This window comes from Meles meles, chromosome 4 (genome assembly GCF_922984935.1).
Source record: "Meles meles chromosome 4, mMelMel3.1 paternal haplotype, whole genome shotgun sequence".
Lineage (NCBI taxonomy): Eukaryota > Metazoa > Chordata > Mammalia > Carnivora > Mustelidae > Meles > Meles meles.
Genome location: NC_060069.1, coordinates 154087094 through 154104979, shown reverse-complemented (window position 1 = coordinate 154104979; position 17886 = coordinate 154087094). Strand labels below are relative to the sequence as shown.

The window sequence follows — 17886 nt, the reverse complement described above, 5'->3', positions numbered from 1 at the left end:
GGGATTTGCTCACGATTGTGGTCCAGAGAGGGGCTGTCTAGCTGCAGTCCACATGGAGTCCGGGTTGTGGGCTTTCCCAAGCTCTCTATCCACCTGCATTCGCCCATGCGTGCAGGCATCCAACCAATTCTTTAAACTCGAACTATAAATCTACTGACTTGGGCACGTGCAGTGGAACTGTGAGCCTTAACTCCGGGAGGGGCTCCTCATCTCCCCCTAGTGGTGGAAGGGAGTGTGTGAGAAAGGTGACGGGAGCCAAAAACCCCAGAGTGTGGTCAATGGTTTAAGTTCAATCTTTAGGTCACCTTCTACCGAATTTTCCAAGGTGACCTCATGTTCCACAAATTCCAGAGCCAAGTTTTTAAGTCCCCCTAGGAAAGCGCCCATGTTTAAGATAAACGTGACCATCTAGGGCTTGGGCATATTTAGAGTCTCCAGGAAGTCAACAGCCCCCGTCCTTGGATTTCCGAGGTGCCCAGCAGGGAAGGGAGGGAAGGTGTGGGGTTGGAGGAGTAGATATGGTGTCGGGTGGCCACCAGGCATGCTGGGAGCCAGGAACACCCTAGATCTGCAGAGGGAAAGAACCATCCTAGATCACGGTCGGCCAGTGGTGGGTCAGGCTGACCAGGGCCCCCTAACAAAGGCAGGACGCTTGGCCCCGGGCCCAGGGTCAGTTCTGAGCCCAACCCGAGCAAGTCAGGGAAGCATTGGGGTCGGAGGGCAGAAATCCTAGGCATTACACTTCCATTCTGGTGTCTGTTCACGCGCCACGAGACCCAGGCCACACTGACTGGGGATTAGCAGCTTGTTGGGTCAAGCTACAGATGTAAACGCTGCCTTCTAAATTGTGATTAAGAGCATCAGAACTCACAGTAAAATCTGAGAAAGAGAGAAATCCTTGTACAACTCATTTAAAATTCGAAGTTCCACCAACCTGGGCCAGAGTGGGGAGGACATCTGTTAATATACAGTTGGTCCTTCAACAACACAGAGGTTAGGGGTGCCAAAGCCCTGTGCAGTCAAAAATCCACGTGGGCACCTGGGGCGGCTCAAGTTAAGCTCAGGTTAAGCCTCTGCCCTCTGCTCAGGTCATCATCTCAGGGTCCTGGGATCGAGCCCTGCATCAGGCTCTCCGTTTGGCAGGGAGCCTACTTCTTCTTCTCTCTCTGCCCGCCTCTCTGTCTACTTCTGATCTCTCTGTCTAATTAATTAATAAAATCTTTTAAAAAATCCATGTGCTTTAACTTTTGGCTCCCCAAAACTTAACAGCCCACTGTTGACCAGAAGTCTTACCAACTAATGTAAAGTTGATTAACACGTATTTTGTATATGTATTATGTGATGTATTTTTAAAGTAAGCTAGAGAAAAAATGCTAAGAAAATCATAAGGAAAATACAGTACAGTGCTATGCTGTGTTTATGGAAAAAGGTCTGCTTATGAGTAGAGCCCCGCAGTTCAAACCCGGGGAGGAGGGGTTCAAAGGCCAATTGGACACTCATGCAAATTTCCCACGTGGCCACCAGCAAAGGGATCAGAGCAAACACTGTACCATATGTTCAGCTTTGGTTCCTGCTTCCTCATCCCACACCCACTCTGGCATCAACACAACTGAGACAACATGAATCTTTTAATAGAGACCTCAGGCTGTTAGGTGCTAAGTCAAAAAAAATCTTAGTACCACTTCTCTCAGATCTGGAAGTCTCCTTAGCTCAACTCCCCACTCATCTCTCCTCAGCAAATCCCAACAGGCAAACGGGGGGAGAGGACAGTACACCCGCTCGTCTCACTCTCTCACGACAGGGCTCAGTGACATCAGTTCTTCCGAGACTCCCACCCAGGGTGGCCGGTGGATCTCACCCTGTAGCCCGCCCCCCGAGGACCCTCCTGGCTCAGCAGAGACGCCAATGCTCCCCGGGGAAGCGAATGTGCAGCTTCCCTCCACCCCAACAATGAAAATATGGCGGAAAGTGGGCAAGAGAAGAGACTGTGCGGGAGGGCAGCCGAGGAGAGGGCTGGGGGGACTGGGGAGGACAGGCGGCTGAGGCTTCCACCCCTAGAGCAGGCGCCACTTCTCCTGCAGCCCAGTCCTGCGTCAAGAGCACCTGTGACCTGGCACCCAGAGCTGGGACGGGCTGGGAGGGGTGCCGGCTTGCAAAACTGCCCCCTTCACAACATGGCGGGTGTGTGTCTGTGTGAGACCAAAAGACTGGCTTATTCCAGAGACAGACACTCCCTTTTTTACAAAGGTACTTTATTTTAATAAACAAAATACAGGTTCTTTTAAGAGCATAAAAAAGTTCATATAATTCTTTTTTAAGATTTTGTTTATTTGACAGAGAAATCCCAAGTAGGCCGAGAGGCAGGCAGAGAGTGGTGGGGCAGGGGGGAGAAGCAGGCTCTCCACTGAGCAGAGAGCCTGATGCAGGGCTCGATCCCAGGATCCTGAGACCATGACCCGAGCTGAAGGCAGGGGCTTAACCCACTGAGCCACCCAGGAGCCCCAAAGCCCCAAAAGTTCATATAATTTTAAGTTAACCCTACAGGTTGGGAGTTTATCCTCTGACACATCATTCAGTAATTGTCTCCTCTTTCTTCTCAGCTGGAATCCACTCAGGCTGACATGTGAATGCAAATTCTAGAAAGGAAGACCAAAAGGATAAGTAAGAAACGTCTGATTGTTTTACTTGCTTGGCATTACCCCTCATGCTCAGCCATTTCAACTTAGCCAGCAGAAACCACTGAAGTCTATCTATTAAAGAATGTATTTTCACAAATTCCTGATTTTCTATCCATCTAAAAATCCCCTTCTTTAAAACCGGGCTCAATAATACATTAATAAAAAAATTAAAAATTAAAAAAATAATAAACTTTAAAAAGGCAACGTGGATGGAACTAGAGGGTATTAATACATTAATAAAAAATTAAAAAAAATAAATTAAAAAAATAAAACCGGGCTCAAGGCTGGAGGGAAAATGGTCAGGCCTGCTGCCAACCGCCCCCCCCCCCCTTCCCTGGAGCCCTCCGTGGATGCCGATGGGAGGGAAGAGGCATTTATGACCCACGCCCCACCTTTCCCTTCCTCTTCTCGGTCTCACACACGAAAGGACTCTGCCCGGGGCAGAACTTCAACCTGCAACATTTCAAAGAGGACCGGCTTCCCCTGCCTGTTCTAATTTTGTTCTCCCTTGTGCCGACTCCTGAGTTTCAGTCAGTAAAACACCTTTTCCAAAAAAAGGGAGGGCCCTGACAGAAACTTCTTTGGCCTGGTAGAAGCCTCCAGCCTGCCAAGGACCCACATGGTACCAACAGAGGAGGGGGTTCCCGGCCCGGGGTGAGGACCGGACAGCCACCGTGGAATTCCCTGCGTTCGGGAAGGTGACGGGTCAGGGTGAGGCCCAGGGGGCACAGGTCTGACCCGGGTTCAGTTCGGACCCCGCTCTTCGCTAAGTAGCGTGTCAGCCCTTTCTCCGTCTGAACAGGCCTCGCGGAGCCGTCAGAAGGGGGACCGCCACCGTCTAGGAAACACTGAGCAAAACGCACTGAGCAAAACGCTAGCCCCCACAACGGTCGTTCAGCAGAAGTGCTGCTCCGAGTACTAGTTAGTGTGCCGTTCCCCTCCACACACATGGAAATCCTCTACGGGAATCCCACTGACGGAAGTGTGGCACCTCGGGGCAGAGAGGGCTTTTGGAGATCGCTGGCCCACTGCCTCCCGGAGCGACGGCAGACGGGGCCGCCTCAGGGTCCCCTCGCATGGGACGTTTGCACCGAGCCAGGGGCTGGGGCCTGGAAGTCTGCACGTCTACCTATTCTGATCATCAGCCAAGTGTGGGGACCACGGATCGAGAAACCCCTGACACCACATTTGAATCTTGTAATTTTTAGAGAAGCACAGAATTTAACCTGATCCATGAAGAAATGAGATCAGTGCGGGAGAATGACTGTCCTAAGTTCAACCTGTAATGAGGGCTTGAGCTCTGGGCGCCTCCCGTGGGTCCACGATGATAAGTAAGACTTCGTGCCCGGTGAAGACGCTGCGAGGAAGGGCCCTCTGGGACTAACCTGCAAAGGCTGAGGGGCACGAAAGTCTATGGTGGCTGAAGAATGGCCTGCGGAGTGTGGGGAGGGGGCCCTAGAGGGGACAGATGGGACGCGGGTGAAGGACACACGGGGAAGGGATTGTGATGCCATTCCCACAACTCAGACTTCATCCTGAAGGTACAGCAGGATTTCTTAATCTTAGGTGAGGGCATGGGTTTCAAAAGACCAGTGGCCACACCTCCTCCGCACCCCCGTCTGCCATTTTCTGTACGATGGTGGGTGATTCTACCACGCATCCTTCTGCTGGGAGAAGGTCCCGAGCTTTCACGAAATTCTCAGGAGCCCTGAGACCCAGGAGCGGTTGAGCACCAGGGCCCCTGACTAAGGTTGCCGCAGTGCAGGCTTCCGGCAGGTGTGAAGAACGAGCCGTGTGGCCTGGCTGGTCCGCACCAGGGCGCGGGGTCAGGGTCTGCACGCCTCGCCTTCCACAGACCTTCTGCATCACACACCAGGGGGGCCGAGGGCTGAGGGATTCTCCGACTGCCTCACCTGGGGACCAGTCCAGCCCACCGGACACTGTGCACACGCCAAGTCCCCGTACCTCTGACTTCCCTTTAGTTCTCCTTCTTCTCCGATGGCTTCTTCTCAGCTTCCAGTTGTTGCTGCTTTGCTTCCAACCTTTTCCTCTGGTATATTTTGACTCCGGCAAATGCCAGGCAGAGAATTAAGGTTTTGGCTGCCAAGATATACAGTAGCAGGGGCACGTGTTCCAGAACCTTAGAGAAGAAAACAAGCGTTCTCAGTGTTCCATGATTGATAAGAAAGGTTTCTTGCGCGTTCCTTCATCTAACAAGCCTTTACTGTCCACCTCTTCTGTAACAGGCACTAGGCGAGGCGCTAAAGGGCCACACCAGTGTCCAGGACAGGTAAGGTCCCCGGCCCTGCGCCGGCCAGCCGAGGTCTACCTCCGCCCCCACTGTGCCCCCCGTCACTGCCCCGCTGCTGGCTGCACAAGAGAACTGCCCCGTGGACTGAGGATGTAACTCTGGTCTCTCAACCGGACCACACACACTTTGCCAGTCCCCTAGTTCCTCTGCTCCTGAGGCAGCGCCATGGTTCAGGGAAAGGAGCCAGAGCCGGGGGCCTGTGTGACAGCTCTGCTCCGTCCCCCCCGACCACGTGACCAGCGCCAGTCACGTGACTTTCTGAGCTTCTGCTCTTTAGGGGAGGCTGGACCAGACCTTCCTTCTGGATTCTCCAACTTTGGCATGCTACGCTTTCCACTTGGTTGTGGCTACTCATTAGCTCCGGCACTTGAAGGTAAAGTAAACATAAAAAGAGAATAAAATTCAAAATACAAGGGACGCCTAGGGGGCTCAGTCAGTTAGGCATCTGCCTCTTGATCTCAGCTCAGGTCTTGATCTCAGCGTGGCAAGTTCAAGCCCCGTGTTGGGCTCCACACAGAGCATGGAGCCTACTTAGAGAGAAAAAAAAAATTCAGAACATGAAAATTTAGCTACCTATTAACTGTTCCTGTAATTTTCTGTTGGAGGGAAGCTTTAGCCCATGGGCTAAAATGATACCCGGGGAACAGCTATGGATTTGAATTACTGTCCGTACTAGTAAGGTACACTATTATGATAATCTTGGTAGCACAATAGCATCTCAGGGTAAACACGATACGCGTTTCAGAAACATGAGTAATGGGACCTGAATAACAATGATGAGCTTTTCATGTGATTAAAAATTCCTTCCCAGGGGCGCCTGGGTGACTCAGTGGATTAAAGCCTCTGCCTTCGGCTCAGGTCGTGATCTCAGGGTCCTGAGATCGAGTCCCGCATCAGGCTCTCTGCTCAGCAGGGAGCCTGCTTCCTCCTCTCTCTCTGCCTGCCTCTCTGCCTACTTGTGATCTTTGTCTGTCAAATAAATAAATAAAATCTTTTAAAAAAAAAATTCCTTCCCTAAGAAAGGTAGGCTTTGTCTGAGTGATCACCATTCTGGAGGACTAGGCAGGATTTAGTCCAATGCAGCCATTAAATCGCCACATGTCACTTATGCAATTCCTGTATAATGGCTTCTGGCGCGGGAAGAACGTTTGTCTCCACTTGTAACACTTTAACTCGACCGGTCAGAGGAAACTTCAGCTGGGAATGACATGCTCACAGAACTCGAGGCCCGGGGGAGATTTCACAGATGACTTAGTCCCCCACGATGTTTCACAAACAAGGAGAGCGGAGCTCCTCATGGGGGGGAGAGGCCAACCCGCGTCACACAGTGAATAATGCATGAGGAGGCCAGACTCAGAATGAAACGTTCTAACCTCCACGCCAGCCTTCCTTCCCCTGCATCCCGATTTCCAAGGAAACGGAATTAACACAATCATAAGTTACGTGCACAGGTGTTCATCCAGTTTTATTAAAATTCTTGACAGCTGAGGCCTACAGGCAGATTTCACACGCAGAAGACCGAGCATCAGTTAGGCCCACTGGGAGCTTACTGCGCTCAGCGACAAGCCCACATTTTCCCCAGGATTCTCATCGGATCCCCGGGAGACGGGGACACTGTCCTAATTGTGTGGCTGAGAAAGTGTAAAGTCTGGAAAAGGGCTCTGACGGCTCCGAAGCCTGAACTCTCTTCACCAGTACACGACGCCGTAACATCTCCCACGTTCTCCCCAGCCCTCCCCAGTTTTACACATAAATTACGCAAAGAAATGAAGCCTTGGCTACTGAATTTCCCAAGGGCAACCAGAATCACTACCTCTGAAATGACTTAGCCGGTTACTTAACGGGTATTTGAGGAAGGTTGCCATGTGACACAGTAGGAATATACCAGAGAGCATAAAGGAGGAACCCGAACCCTTAACATGTTGGAATTTAACTAAAACCGTGAAGATTACAAGAACATGGAGTAACTGGATAATAGTTTCCAACCGCAAAGTCATTTTAAGAGGAAAAAATAAATATACATGCTTCAGAAAGATCACTCTAGTAAGAGCATAAAAGACAAAAAATCTCAGCAGTGGAACATTTTCTCCTGACAAATACAAGCGGCTTAGAACACAGATCTTCCAGGGCTCCGGGGTGGCTCAGTCAGTTAAGCGTCAAGTCCCACGTGGGGCTCCCTGCTCAGCAGGGAGTCTGCTTCTTTCTCTCCCTCTGTGTGTGCTCATGTTCTCTCTCTAGCTCTCAGTCCCCCTCAAATAAATACAAAATAATAAAGTCTTAAAAAAAAACAAAAGAAAGAACACAGATCTTCCTCTGTGAAGACACACACTCTGTTAGTTACAGCTAACCTCTGCTACCTCCTCCAAAATAATCCCCTAATTCGGCTATAGAAGAAAAAAGTGTTACACATTTTTTTTATTTTACTTCCTTGGAGGCAAAAATCAACAGTTTAGAGGTGGAAACCCCATTCTAGGTTGGAAAATGCACGAACTGGAAATATATCAACACATGGACAGAGGCACGTGGTTTCAGGATTTACCTTCTTCTTAAAGGTAGTGGACAAAGAAAGCAGCAAGAGACATGAGTTTCGGGAGTGGGGGAGGGCAGAGCAGTGGCAGCTGAGGTCAAGGACACTACACGGGCTTAAAGCAAAGGGGCTCAGGGCTCCACTCCTGCCCCTCAACAGTACCAAGCTTTAGTTGTGCTAGATTTCTAACAAACCCCTCATTTTAACTCTCCAAACAAACCAACCTTCAAGGAGGTAAATGAATAAACTATTGTGGCTATGGCTGAGATCTGTACCAATTTTTAAAATAAATCCCCAATACTTGTGTAATGAGAATGGCTAATTTTTTCAACAATGAGGTCATACTCTGTTGCTAATGCATGATGGTCACTGACAGCCACAGGCCCCCTGAGCCAGAAAGGGAAGCCTGCAGGATGTACTGGGCGCTACCTGATTCTCCCGCCTTCCAGAGCTCTGTGAGGTCAGGGTGTGGCGAGAGGCCACTTCTTTTTGATGTCACAAGGAAGGGTCCCCTTTCAAATATGAGGTTGCTCCCCAGCAGCCACAGAGCTGAGCATCTGCTCGAGGTTGGAAAGGTCTGAGAGATTCTGCTCCTGACATCAGAAAGAACTTTTTGTCACAAGTGTGCTCAAATGGATTGTCCGGCACTCCGGGATTAAAAAAATTTCTCTGCAGGGCACCTGGCTGGTTCATGGGACTCTAGATCTCAGGGTTGTGAGTTCGAACCCCATTTTGGGAGATCACTTAAAAATAAAATCTTTAAGGGGCACCTGGTGGCTCAGTCAGTTAAGCGTCTGAATCCTGATTTCGGCTCAGGTTGTGATCTCGGGGCGGTGGGATCGAGCCCCCTAACAAACCCCTCACTGGGCTCTGTGCTGGGTATGGAGCCTGCTTGGGATTCTCTCCCTCTCTCCTTCTCCCTCTGCCTGCCCCCACCCCCGTGTGCATGCTCTCTAAAAAAACAAGAAACTTAAAAAAAAAATCAATAAAATAAAAGCCTTCTCTGTGTCCTGCCTTCGACCTGTGTTAACCCCAGACCTAAGCGCTCAGAAACTCGGGGTGGGCCCACAACCTGTTTTAACAAGTCCTCAGCTGGCTCTGATGCACCGAGGTGTGAAAGCCACTGCCTTGGAGCATTACGCATAATGCTCTGAGCCCTGCTGACGTGGCCCCTTCGCACCAGTGACTGCCTTGGACTGTGGTCACTGCAGATAGGACAAGCCCTGCCCTAAATCCCACCACACGCTGCTTTCTGCTTCTTCCCCTCAGACCCCCTCACTACCTCGGCTTTCCTTCCCAGCCATTCCACTGTGAGCTCTGGAACCCCAATGTATGCTCAACAAACACTCCTACATTTTCGACCTGCCTCACTCTGCCTCTTTTTTTTTTTTTTTTTAATTTTATTTATTTGACAGAGTGAGAGAGAGAGAGAGATCACAAGCAGGCAGAGAGAGAGGAGGAAGCAGGCTCCCTGCTGAGCAGAGAGCCTGACATGGGGCTTGATCCCAGGACCCTGAGATCATGCCCTGAGCCGAAGGCAGAGGCTTAACCCACTGAGCCACCCAGGCGCCCCTCTCATTCTGCCTCTTAATTTCAACCAGGCTCGTCCCCATGGCCCTCCTGCGTGGCCCCGAAACCCCTCCCCGAAGTTGCTGAGGAAGGAGAGGGGTTCTCTATCTCCCAGCTCCTGGGTCCTGCTTCCAGATCTTTCCAGTAAGCCTTGCAATGGAAAGCTGGTGGATGTTCTGAACAAGGAAATGTTCATAATTGATAAAAAATACATACAATGAGATTGTTAAGTTTGAAAACATACACACTACACTTACATGTATGGAAAAAAGACTGGAAGAAAACACACCAAAATTGTTAATAGTAACCATCTCTGGAGGGCGAGATAACACAATTTTTAACCAATTTTAAACTTCCAAAGAATCGACGGTAAAATATATTTTGGTGGCTGTTCTCTTAGCCTTTACCACACCCCACACACTTCAGGGATTTAACGTGATGACTCTCCTTTCCCTCTGTGAGCCCTGCTGACGGCTACGCACGGCCCACTGAAGGCCCACAGCTTGCAGGCCACTGTGTGATTACCCTTGGACGTGTGCTCCCAGAGTCTGAGTCTATGCTACAGAGGACAGCTGGGATTAGTCCCCAACTGGCTGAAGTTGTACTTGATGTTATAACGGATAATTTATCTAAATACAACACTTACGAAATATGGCTATATCACACAAGGAAAAAATTGTTTCCGTGAAAACTAAATTGAATGCTTTCAATGCATTTTCGAATTTGGGTTGGAAAAAAAAAATGCTGGCAACACAAATGTAAAAGATCAGGAAGAACATAAAAATCTGGAAATATCTTGTATGTAGACTGTTTCCTAAAATATTAACCCACTTTAAAGAAACCAAAATGTGAAACTGTAGGAAAACTTGAAAGGCATGATTTTTGCACGAAGAGTGAGGCAGATGCGAAGTCTGTATACCCACTCAAAGAAAGGGCCTCGCCTTCCCCCAAAAGTCTGGGGAATCAATGTACTTTTATGTTTGAACTTAAAATAAAATATTAAGTATTATTAGGATGCCTGCTTTAACCCACTTTTTTTTTCTTTTTAATCAACCTCTATCTACAGAACTGTTACTCTGAATTTTTATAATGAGGGGAAAGAAGGAACCCAAGCCATAATGGTGAACACTGTTCTCACCTTCCAGTTCATGTTGGGTGGATTCACTCTGGGTCAGTGCAGGCCCCCTCGGACAAGCACATGAGGAGAGGAGCTCGAAGGGCAGGTCTTGCTGTTCTGGTGGGAAAGAGAAGAAACGGGTCACTCAGGGTTTTCCGGAGCAGATCACCACAGGAAGACCTCTTTGATGGAGAGAAAGGGTGCATTGAGCAAAGAGAGTGAGGGCTGCAGACAGGAGGGGTCAGTGTCCCTACCAATGTGACCCAGAACCTGATGGAAAGCAGATGGCCTGGCTTAGGGCTGACGCAGGCCTGGGTCTTGGTGAGCGGAAACGTCACCCTGGCTGCTCTCTTTCGGGGGTGAGAGCACAGCCCGGGAGCAGAGGTGGCAGCGCTGCTCCTAAGGGGACCCATGCTCCCAGCCCTTTCATCTGTGGATGCTATAGCGCAAGTCCAAAGCTACTTCTCCCCCCACCTCCTGGCCTGAGCAAGAGCTGGGTTGTGGATGAGTATCTTTCTGTTTTTCAGGTCCTCTGAGTGTTAATGAAGCAAATCTTGGTTCTTTTTTTTTTTTTTTTTTAAGATTTTATTTATTTATTTGACAGAGAGAGATACAAGTAGGCAGAGAGGCAGGCAGAGAGAGTGAGAGGGAAGCAGGCTCTCTGCCGAGCAGAGAGCCCGATGCGGGACTTGATCCCAGGACCCTGAGATCATGACCTGAGCCAAAGGCAGCGGCTTAAACCACTGAGCCACCCAGGCGCCCGCAAATCTTGGTTCTTAAAAAATATCTGGAGGGGAGTAAATGATAGGGGGGAAAACTGTCCTTCAAAAGCAATTCCTATCTAGAATTTCATCTCAGCTGTGAGGGAGACCTCGGGGAAGGCGAAGCGGGGCGTGGCAGGTCAGGGACGGGGCCGGGACACAGGATGTGATCCAAGCCTGTATGTCACTATTTTTAGAATATGGCACATACCCCAGAGTCAGAAGACTTGAGCTCTGCGTGAAGAACCTACACACTCTGGTAAGTGACTTCCCTCTCAGGGCCCATCTGTAAATGAAGAAAGGGGGTGTCAACCAGATGGGCCACAGGGTCCCGATTTTTTCTGAAATTGGGCAGCTTAGAGCAGAATCATAGCTTCACTTCACGGTGCTGGGCTGCACGAGAGCCCATCAGCTGCATGACCTCATGCGGCCCTAGGAGGTAGAGGCTATGGTTCCATTTCAGAGACGAGGAGACAAAGTTAATGGAATGCGTCCAGGGTCAGACGGGAACTGGGATTTAAACCCATCTGGTACGGCTCTCGAGTCTTATCCTGATGCAGGCAGAAAGCTTTGCATTCAAAAACCATGGAGATGCTTGTCTTGACATGTACTTAGAATTAAGAAAAGCACAAGACAATGTCACAGGCCTTTAGAATGGGGATAATAAAATGGGTTTTGGGGGAAAAATGTTTTACTAAAACTTTTACTTACAAAAACATCTAAATATAGAAAATTCAGACCTCATATAGTCAAGGTCATAGTATCTGGAAAACAGGCTGGTGGTTGGCACAAGATAACCCAGTTTTCCCCATGACTTCTTTCAAAGCCAGGTAAGTTAATGATAGGAACATACACCGTAAATCTGTTTAAATGCGATAACGGTGATTCTCTTCATGGATTAAGGGCCTGTTTGTCTTCTAGTAGCAGCAGATTCTGACTTGCATCACAGAAGTATGTTCCTAACAGGTTATAACCTATTGCTAGAATTTTCACTTTCAGGAATCTTGGATAATCTCAGGGATTAGCCGTATTGTAATTTACAATGTTTAAGGTTATGTAAATTTTATTTTTACAACTCTTGCTCTAATTGAGTTGGGTACAAATATAGTAGGTGATTTTGGCTGTTCCTAATTTTCTGAGGTCCTATTAATGTAATTAATAGATCAATTACAGGAATTAATCTAAGAATTAATGGCTTAACGTAAGACACATTAATGGATTAATATAAGATATTGATTCCCAAGGTCAAGGATGACAAATGGGTCCAAAAAGCTTATAGGAGGAAATAAATTTAAAAGAACACCAGTGGGGCGCCTGGCTGGCTCAGTCAGTAAAGCATGCCACTCTTGATCTTGGGGTGGTGAGTTCGAGCTCCGCATTGGGTGTGCAGATTATTTAAGGAAATAAAAAAAAAACACAAAATCAGTGTTGACTTAATAAACAACAACAACAGAAGATTACGATTATGACTGGTGTGACCTTGGACAAGTCGCTTGGCCTCTCTGAGCCTCAGGTCCCTCATTTGTGAATTCTTCAGAGGCCCAGTTGTAAACACAAAGAAAAGTACCATGCTCAGCACATGGAAAACATTAAATAAATACCAACCATTATTGTCACGACAAATATCTCTCTTTCTGCTAATGGACATGCCAAGCTTAAGAACCATAAACAAGAGGCAAGCAGGGCAAAATGCTGTCAGTGCAAGACAGCAGGGACCAAGAGAGCTGGACTGTATTTTTGGTGGCAGCCTTGGCAGGCATGTGACCCGGGGTAAGCCATTCACCTCTCTGAACCAAAATGTTCTCACTTTAAAAACCTGAATCCAAAGAACTCTGCAACTCTGGCATCCGTAAGTCAAATGGGATGCCACAGAATCAGACTATGAAAATTTACTGGCAGTCTCCACAACTTCATACAGAGAGTGAGAACATTCAAGCTCTTTAGAAAGAAACATATTTAAAGTCAACCTGCAAACAAGGTAGTGGAAAGGAGGCAGGGAGAGAATGAGAGACAAGGCAGCTGATCAATCCAGCTCGTTCCTACCCGCTGCCTCCAAATGCTAACTTTCCCCACCCCCCTGCACTAACATACTCCAACTCAGCCATTTCTGTAGCATCCCAGCAGGACTTCAGCAAATGAGAACAACTGAGACAGCTAAAAATATCAGCAGGCTATTAGCGCCAAGCCATAAGCACACACCTGCTGCAGAATCACGCACAGGAGACAGCTGGTATCTGAGGGCTGAACGGCAAAAGCCAGTCAGATGGGGACACTTTTGAGATATAAAATCTGTGAAGTGCGAGAAGTTTTTAAACTTTCCCTACAACTATCCACAAACCTAGCTTAAATCTCAAAAATAACTGGCTCAGACAGAAATGGTTCTGTCTCCTTTACTGGAAAAATAGTCTCATTTTTCCTTTGCCAGTTTTCTCCTAAAAACCAGAAAAGCTCTCCGCTTATTTGGATTAGGTCAGTGAAAGCAATATGGATAACATATTGTCCACGATCTACGTTTTCTTCTTAGCACACCTAACTCTGGGATCATCTGTCTCTTCGTGTCTACGCTCTTGGAGCCGCTAAGTAGAGTATGTCAGTCCGACCATCCGAACCTGTTCGGTTCCCAGTCTCCACCCTTGTCACCCCAACTATTCCCCTCATCTTTGGAAGCTGGAAAGTGCGGGGTGGAGGGAGTTAGTTGCGGGTGAACCTTGGGCATCCGAGGACCACTGAGCCCCAATCCTCGGTCACCTGGGATTCCCAGGGCCAGACACACTGGAGCTCGGCTCCTCCGTAACCGGGTGACCAGGCCAGGGTCCCCTCCGCCCCGACACCTGGGAAACAACACCTATCCCGCTCAGACCCGGGGATTGGGGCTACCGGCGGCCGTTGCTTCCCCACCCATCCACAGAACAGGCCGTCCAGAGCACTCGCTCCTCCGCCCAAACTCTCTGGCCAGAACAACTCTGGGCCTCGCGCGGACCTCTTGCCAGCTTAAACATTGCGCCCCCGGCGCCGGGTCGGGCGGATTCCGCGGCGACTGGACGCCAGAGCCAGGCAGGGGCGCTCAGCGGGTGGGGACCGCGACGGCCCACCCCCTCCCGGTCCCCACCCAGAGAGCTGGCGCCGCGCAGCAGGGGCCGGCTGGCGGACATCCTGGACAAAACGGGCCAACGGTGTGCCGTCCACCCGTCTCCCCAGCGCCTCAAAGAGCTGTTGGACTTCGGGTCAGGATCCCGCTGACCGGACGTCACCCACTTACAGCTCCACGCCGCGGAGGTTCCAGCGCCGGGATTGCACAGGAACCGCAACTCCCACAATGCTGCGGGGAAACTACAGGTCCCGAAATGCACCGCACTGCGCGCCGGCGCAGTGAGTCCGGGCTGCTTTTCAATGGTGCTGAGCTGGGCGCGCCGGCGCAGTGAGCCGCTGTGGGCCGGGCGTTGGGAGACTGCGCAGGGGTCGAGGGTCACGATGGGCCCGGGCGGGTGCGGCTGTCCAGGCGGTGGTTCTGAATTTGCCTGAGCTGGGGGAGGTGGCGGCCGGAGTGCTGGGGCTCTCGCGTCCCCTGCTGTCTGCGACTGAGGATCCTTGGCTCCCCAGAAGTTTCCAGATGTGGCGTTCATGTCCTCTGACAACATGCGTGCATTTACCTTTGGGAAAGCGCTTGCCCGCATCCTGGGTTCCCCTCAGCAAAGGCGCAGCACGCGCGTAGGGTCTGGGCACGCTCAGTCCCTGGCCCACGGGAGGGCGCAAGCCGGACCCCAAACAAAGACGGGGTGACGACAGGGAATGTCCACGGAGTTCCTTCTGTGGACTGAGGAAACCAGCAAGGGGAGAAGTGGCTGGCGCAAGAAAACGCGCGACTTGGCAGGACAGAATCTGGATTCGAACCCAGGAGGACTGACTCCAAATCCCACGGTGACGTTCTGCGGTGATGAAGTACGATGTTAGGGACGCAGACGAAGGGACAAACCCACGGGGGAGGGTTTAGTTGCATCGACCAGCGACGTTTTCCCATAGAAAGGAACAAATCGCTTTGTCCTGAGCGCTGTGCGGCTCTGGTCTCGCGGAAGTCTCACCCCGAGCCTGTAGAAGGACGAAGAAGAACCCACGCACAGATGAAGAGGCGGAGACCTGAGACTTTAAAGAGATTTCCCAGGGTTTTAAAGCCGGCAAGTGCCACAGCTGGGACCTGCCTCTCAGTGGCGGATGGAAACTCCCATCAGGGCAGCAACGACCATGGGCTCCTTTTCCAACCACTTGTGAGCTCTGCTTGTAAGAAGGAAGTGGGGTTCAGATCTTGGGAGTCAGTCATCCAAGCAGATGGAGCTCTAAAAGCAAACCCGGTGGGGGGTGGGGTGGGGAGCACAGCGAGTTGTGTGAACTGCGGTCTTTAGTTGCCCAGTTGAAAGTGGCCAGCCTGGAATTTGGGGAATCAGTGCTAAAGTGGCAGACGGGGGCAAGTGGTTTCAACAACTGTGTACCCAACATGCTTCTAAACATCGGCCACTCCTCCCATCCCCCAAAAGTAAAGTTGACTGATAACCATCTACCTTGACACTGTACTTTCAGCGGTGATAATAAAATGTACTTTCTTAGAAAAGTCTAAATTTCTTTCCCTCCATTTGGTTTCCTGTGTCAAAGATCAAGCCAGGCACCAGTGAAAGCCTTAAGCATAGACTTTATTCAGTAACTACTGCAGTAGAGAAGAGGGCCCAGTGTGAACCAAAGTCCGTTTTGATTTATGCAGTGGTAACAGGGCATTTTAATGAGAAAATGAGGGGGTGGGTTCAGTGGAGCAGAATCAGGGATGTGGGTATTTACAAAAACCAGGGGATTACTCATTCTGATCTTGTTAATAGGCACTTATCTGAAAGAGAGACTTCTGTCTTTACGACCAGAGGCAATGGTGCAGGTTAGAGCAAGGTCCCCCAACTCGGTCGGGAGAGTTACCTCCTTGAATGCTGGCATTTCAGAGACGAGACAGTTCTGGGTGGTAAAGGTTTCTATCCCAAAGAGGGAGAGAAAAGATTTATAATTCCAAGTTTTCTAAAGTGCCTGCTCTTAGAGGGGATTCAGGGAGCTTATCTGCTTCTCTCCAGGCTTTGGCTGGAACCAAGAGTTAATTCCCCTGGAAGCTTGTTGAGTTTTCTCAGGCAGGCATTCCAAAGGGGTTTGGGGTCCTCTTAGGGATGAGGCTTTGAGCTGTTAGAAGCTATGCTAGAGTTTGTTCAAGTCTCTTAGTGTGGAGAGGTGGGCAAAATCATTTATGCTAAGTGTCTGCAGTGTTTGTAAGCCAAGGTTGAGGCCTCCTTGAGGGCCCAGAAGAGCCTGACCAGAGGTTAGTGATGAAGATAGTCTTGGTCATGTGGTGGAAAGCTTGGATCTCTGCCTGGATCCAGACCCAAGGCCAGGATTTTGTAGCCGGGGTGCCCAGTATGGGCACACTGGGACAAATGTTCTGTGTGCAGTTGCACTTCTGATCTGAGAAAGGAGGCCACTCTTGCCACATCTGCTCTGGGAATATAAATGGCTTTCCATAACGCTCTGTGTAAGGCTTATGTTAACGTAATTGCAGATTTGTTACTAGGAATCAGATATCTTGTAGATACCTCACTCTGGAGATAGAATCCTCAGGGTCAATGGGAGACATCCTACAACCATGCCTTGAAGAAGGTCTCCTTTTTTGAATTTTGTCTTAGTACTCTGACCCTTGAGGTCCTACTCACAATTTCTGTGTTTTGGCTGTGTAGATGGTGGAGGAGAAAGGCAAGCGGCGGGGCATGGGGAGGGGCACAAAGCCACAACCTCATACATCTATCTTGGCTCCGACTTCCTACTCTCAGGGACTCTGACAGAGTAGACTTAGGCCTGCCCTTCCAACCCTGCTCCAGCTCTGCCCATCTGTGCTGATCTCCTTTATGACCTGTCATGTTCTATCATCGTGATGTTTCTGTACCTGACCTTCTTTAATGAGTAGGTTGACTCCAACTCAGGGAGTCTCATTCATCTCCACTGTCCTGGGGTCTGTGCCAGTGGCCCAAGTAGAGTAGACAGGTGCTAAATATTGCTTGATTTAATTAACAGATGAAGTCACCTAATCTGTGGCCTGCATCTGTCATGCAATCTCTAGATGTAATGAACTGTCTAGCTTTTCAGCAGACACGGGTAGTTCACTTTCTGTACCATCAGTCCCTTGAAACATAAGTGAAAATAAGTAATTATAAATGGAAGGAGATAAACAGAGTTGAAAGAGTATGTTATTTATGAGGCAATGTTACAACTTTTCCTTGTTTTTTTTCTATAGTAACAAGGGCTTTGGAGCGTTAGTTTTCTGGAAAACTTTAAATATTAATTTAAAAATAGGTTTCTGGGGTGTGGGTGGCCCAGCCATTAAGAGCTGTCTTTGGCTCAGGTCATGATCCCAGGGTCCTGGAATCCAGCCCTGCATCAGGCTCACTGCTAAGCGGGACAACTCCTTCTCCCTCTCCCATTCACCCTGCTTGGGTTCCCTCTCTCTGTCAAATAAATAAATAAAATCTTTTGAAAAAATAAAAATAGGTTTCTGTTGTATTGGGTAGTTCTTAAAGATGCTACATCTCCATTGGGGACGATTTGCCCTTGTGAAATGTTTGTTCTGTCTTCAGACTTCCAAATAAGCAAAATGTCGGGAAAACAATACCCATAAAGTAACCTGGTGATTCTGTTCATTCATCACTCCAGACTCTGCATTCCTGAATTAATGAATAAACACTCTGATGTCAAGCCAGTGAGCAAGTGATGGGGTTTTGAACCACAGCTTCTGGATAATACAGCTGGGTTATTTATAAAGTGACTTTGTCACATGCAAAGCCCTGTTTTGTAAGAAAGAAGGTTTGTGATTTATTAGTCCCCCCTCTATCTGCACTGCCATCACACTGGTC

General features: G+C 49.3%; 1 protein-coding gene across 4 annotated transcripts; it reads right to left on the bottom strand.

Annotated features, from left to right (window-relative positions):
• Nucleotides 1–2245: 2245 nt before the first annotated feature.
• On the bottom strand, nucleotides 2246–15646 carry SMIM11 (small integral membrane protein 11). Of its 4 annotated transcripts, XM_046003636.1 has the most exons (5): nucleotides 14223–14282; nucleotides 11175–11249; nucleotides 10224–10319; nucleotides 4644–4818; nucleotides 2246–2636 (listed from the first exon to the last, which is right to left on the bottom strand). In XM_046003636.1, exons 3-4 carry the CDS (start codon nucleotides 10233–10235, stop codon nucleotides 4657–4659), a joined length of 174 nt encoding a protein of 57 aa, XP_045859592.1. In that variant the 5' UTR covers nucleotides 10236–10319; nucleotides 11175–11249; nucleotides 14223–14282; the 3' UTR covers nucleotides 2246–2636; nucleotides 4644–4656. The 4 variants fall into 4 exon arrangements, with proteins under 4 accessions (XP_045859592.1, XP_045859593.1, XP_045859591.1 ...); XM_046003637.1 differs by lacking the exons at nucleotides 11175–11249; nucleotides 14223–14282 and adding an exon at nucleotides 13163–13181; XM_046003635.1 differs by lacking the exon at nucleotides 11175–11249 and having other exon boundaries at nucleotides 2247–2636; nucleotides 14223–14353.
• Nucleotides 15647–17886: the final 2240 nt, after the last annotated feature.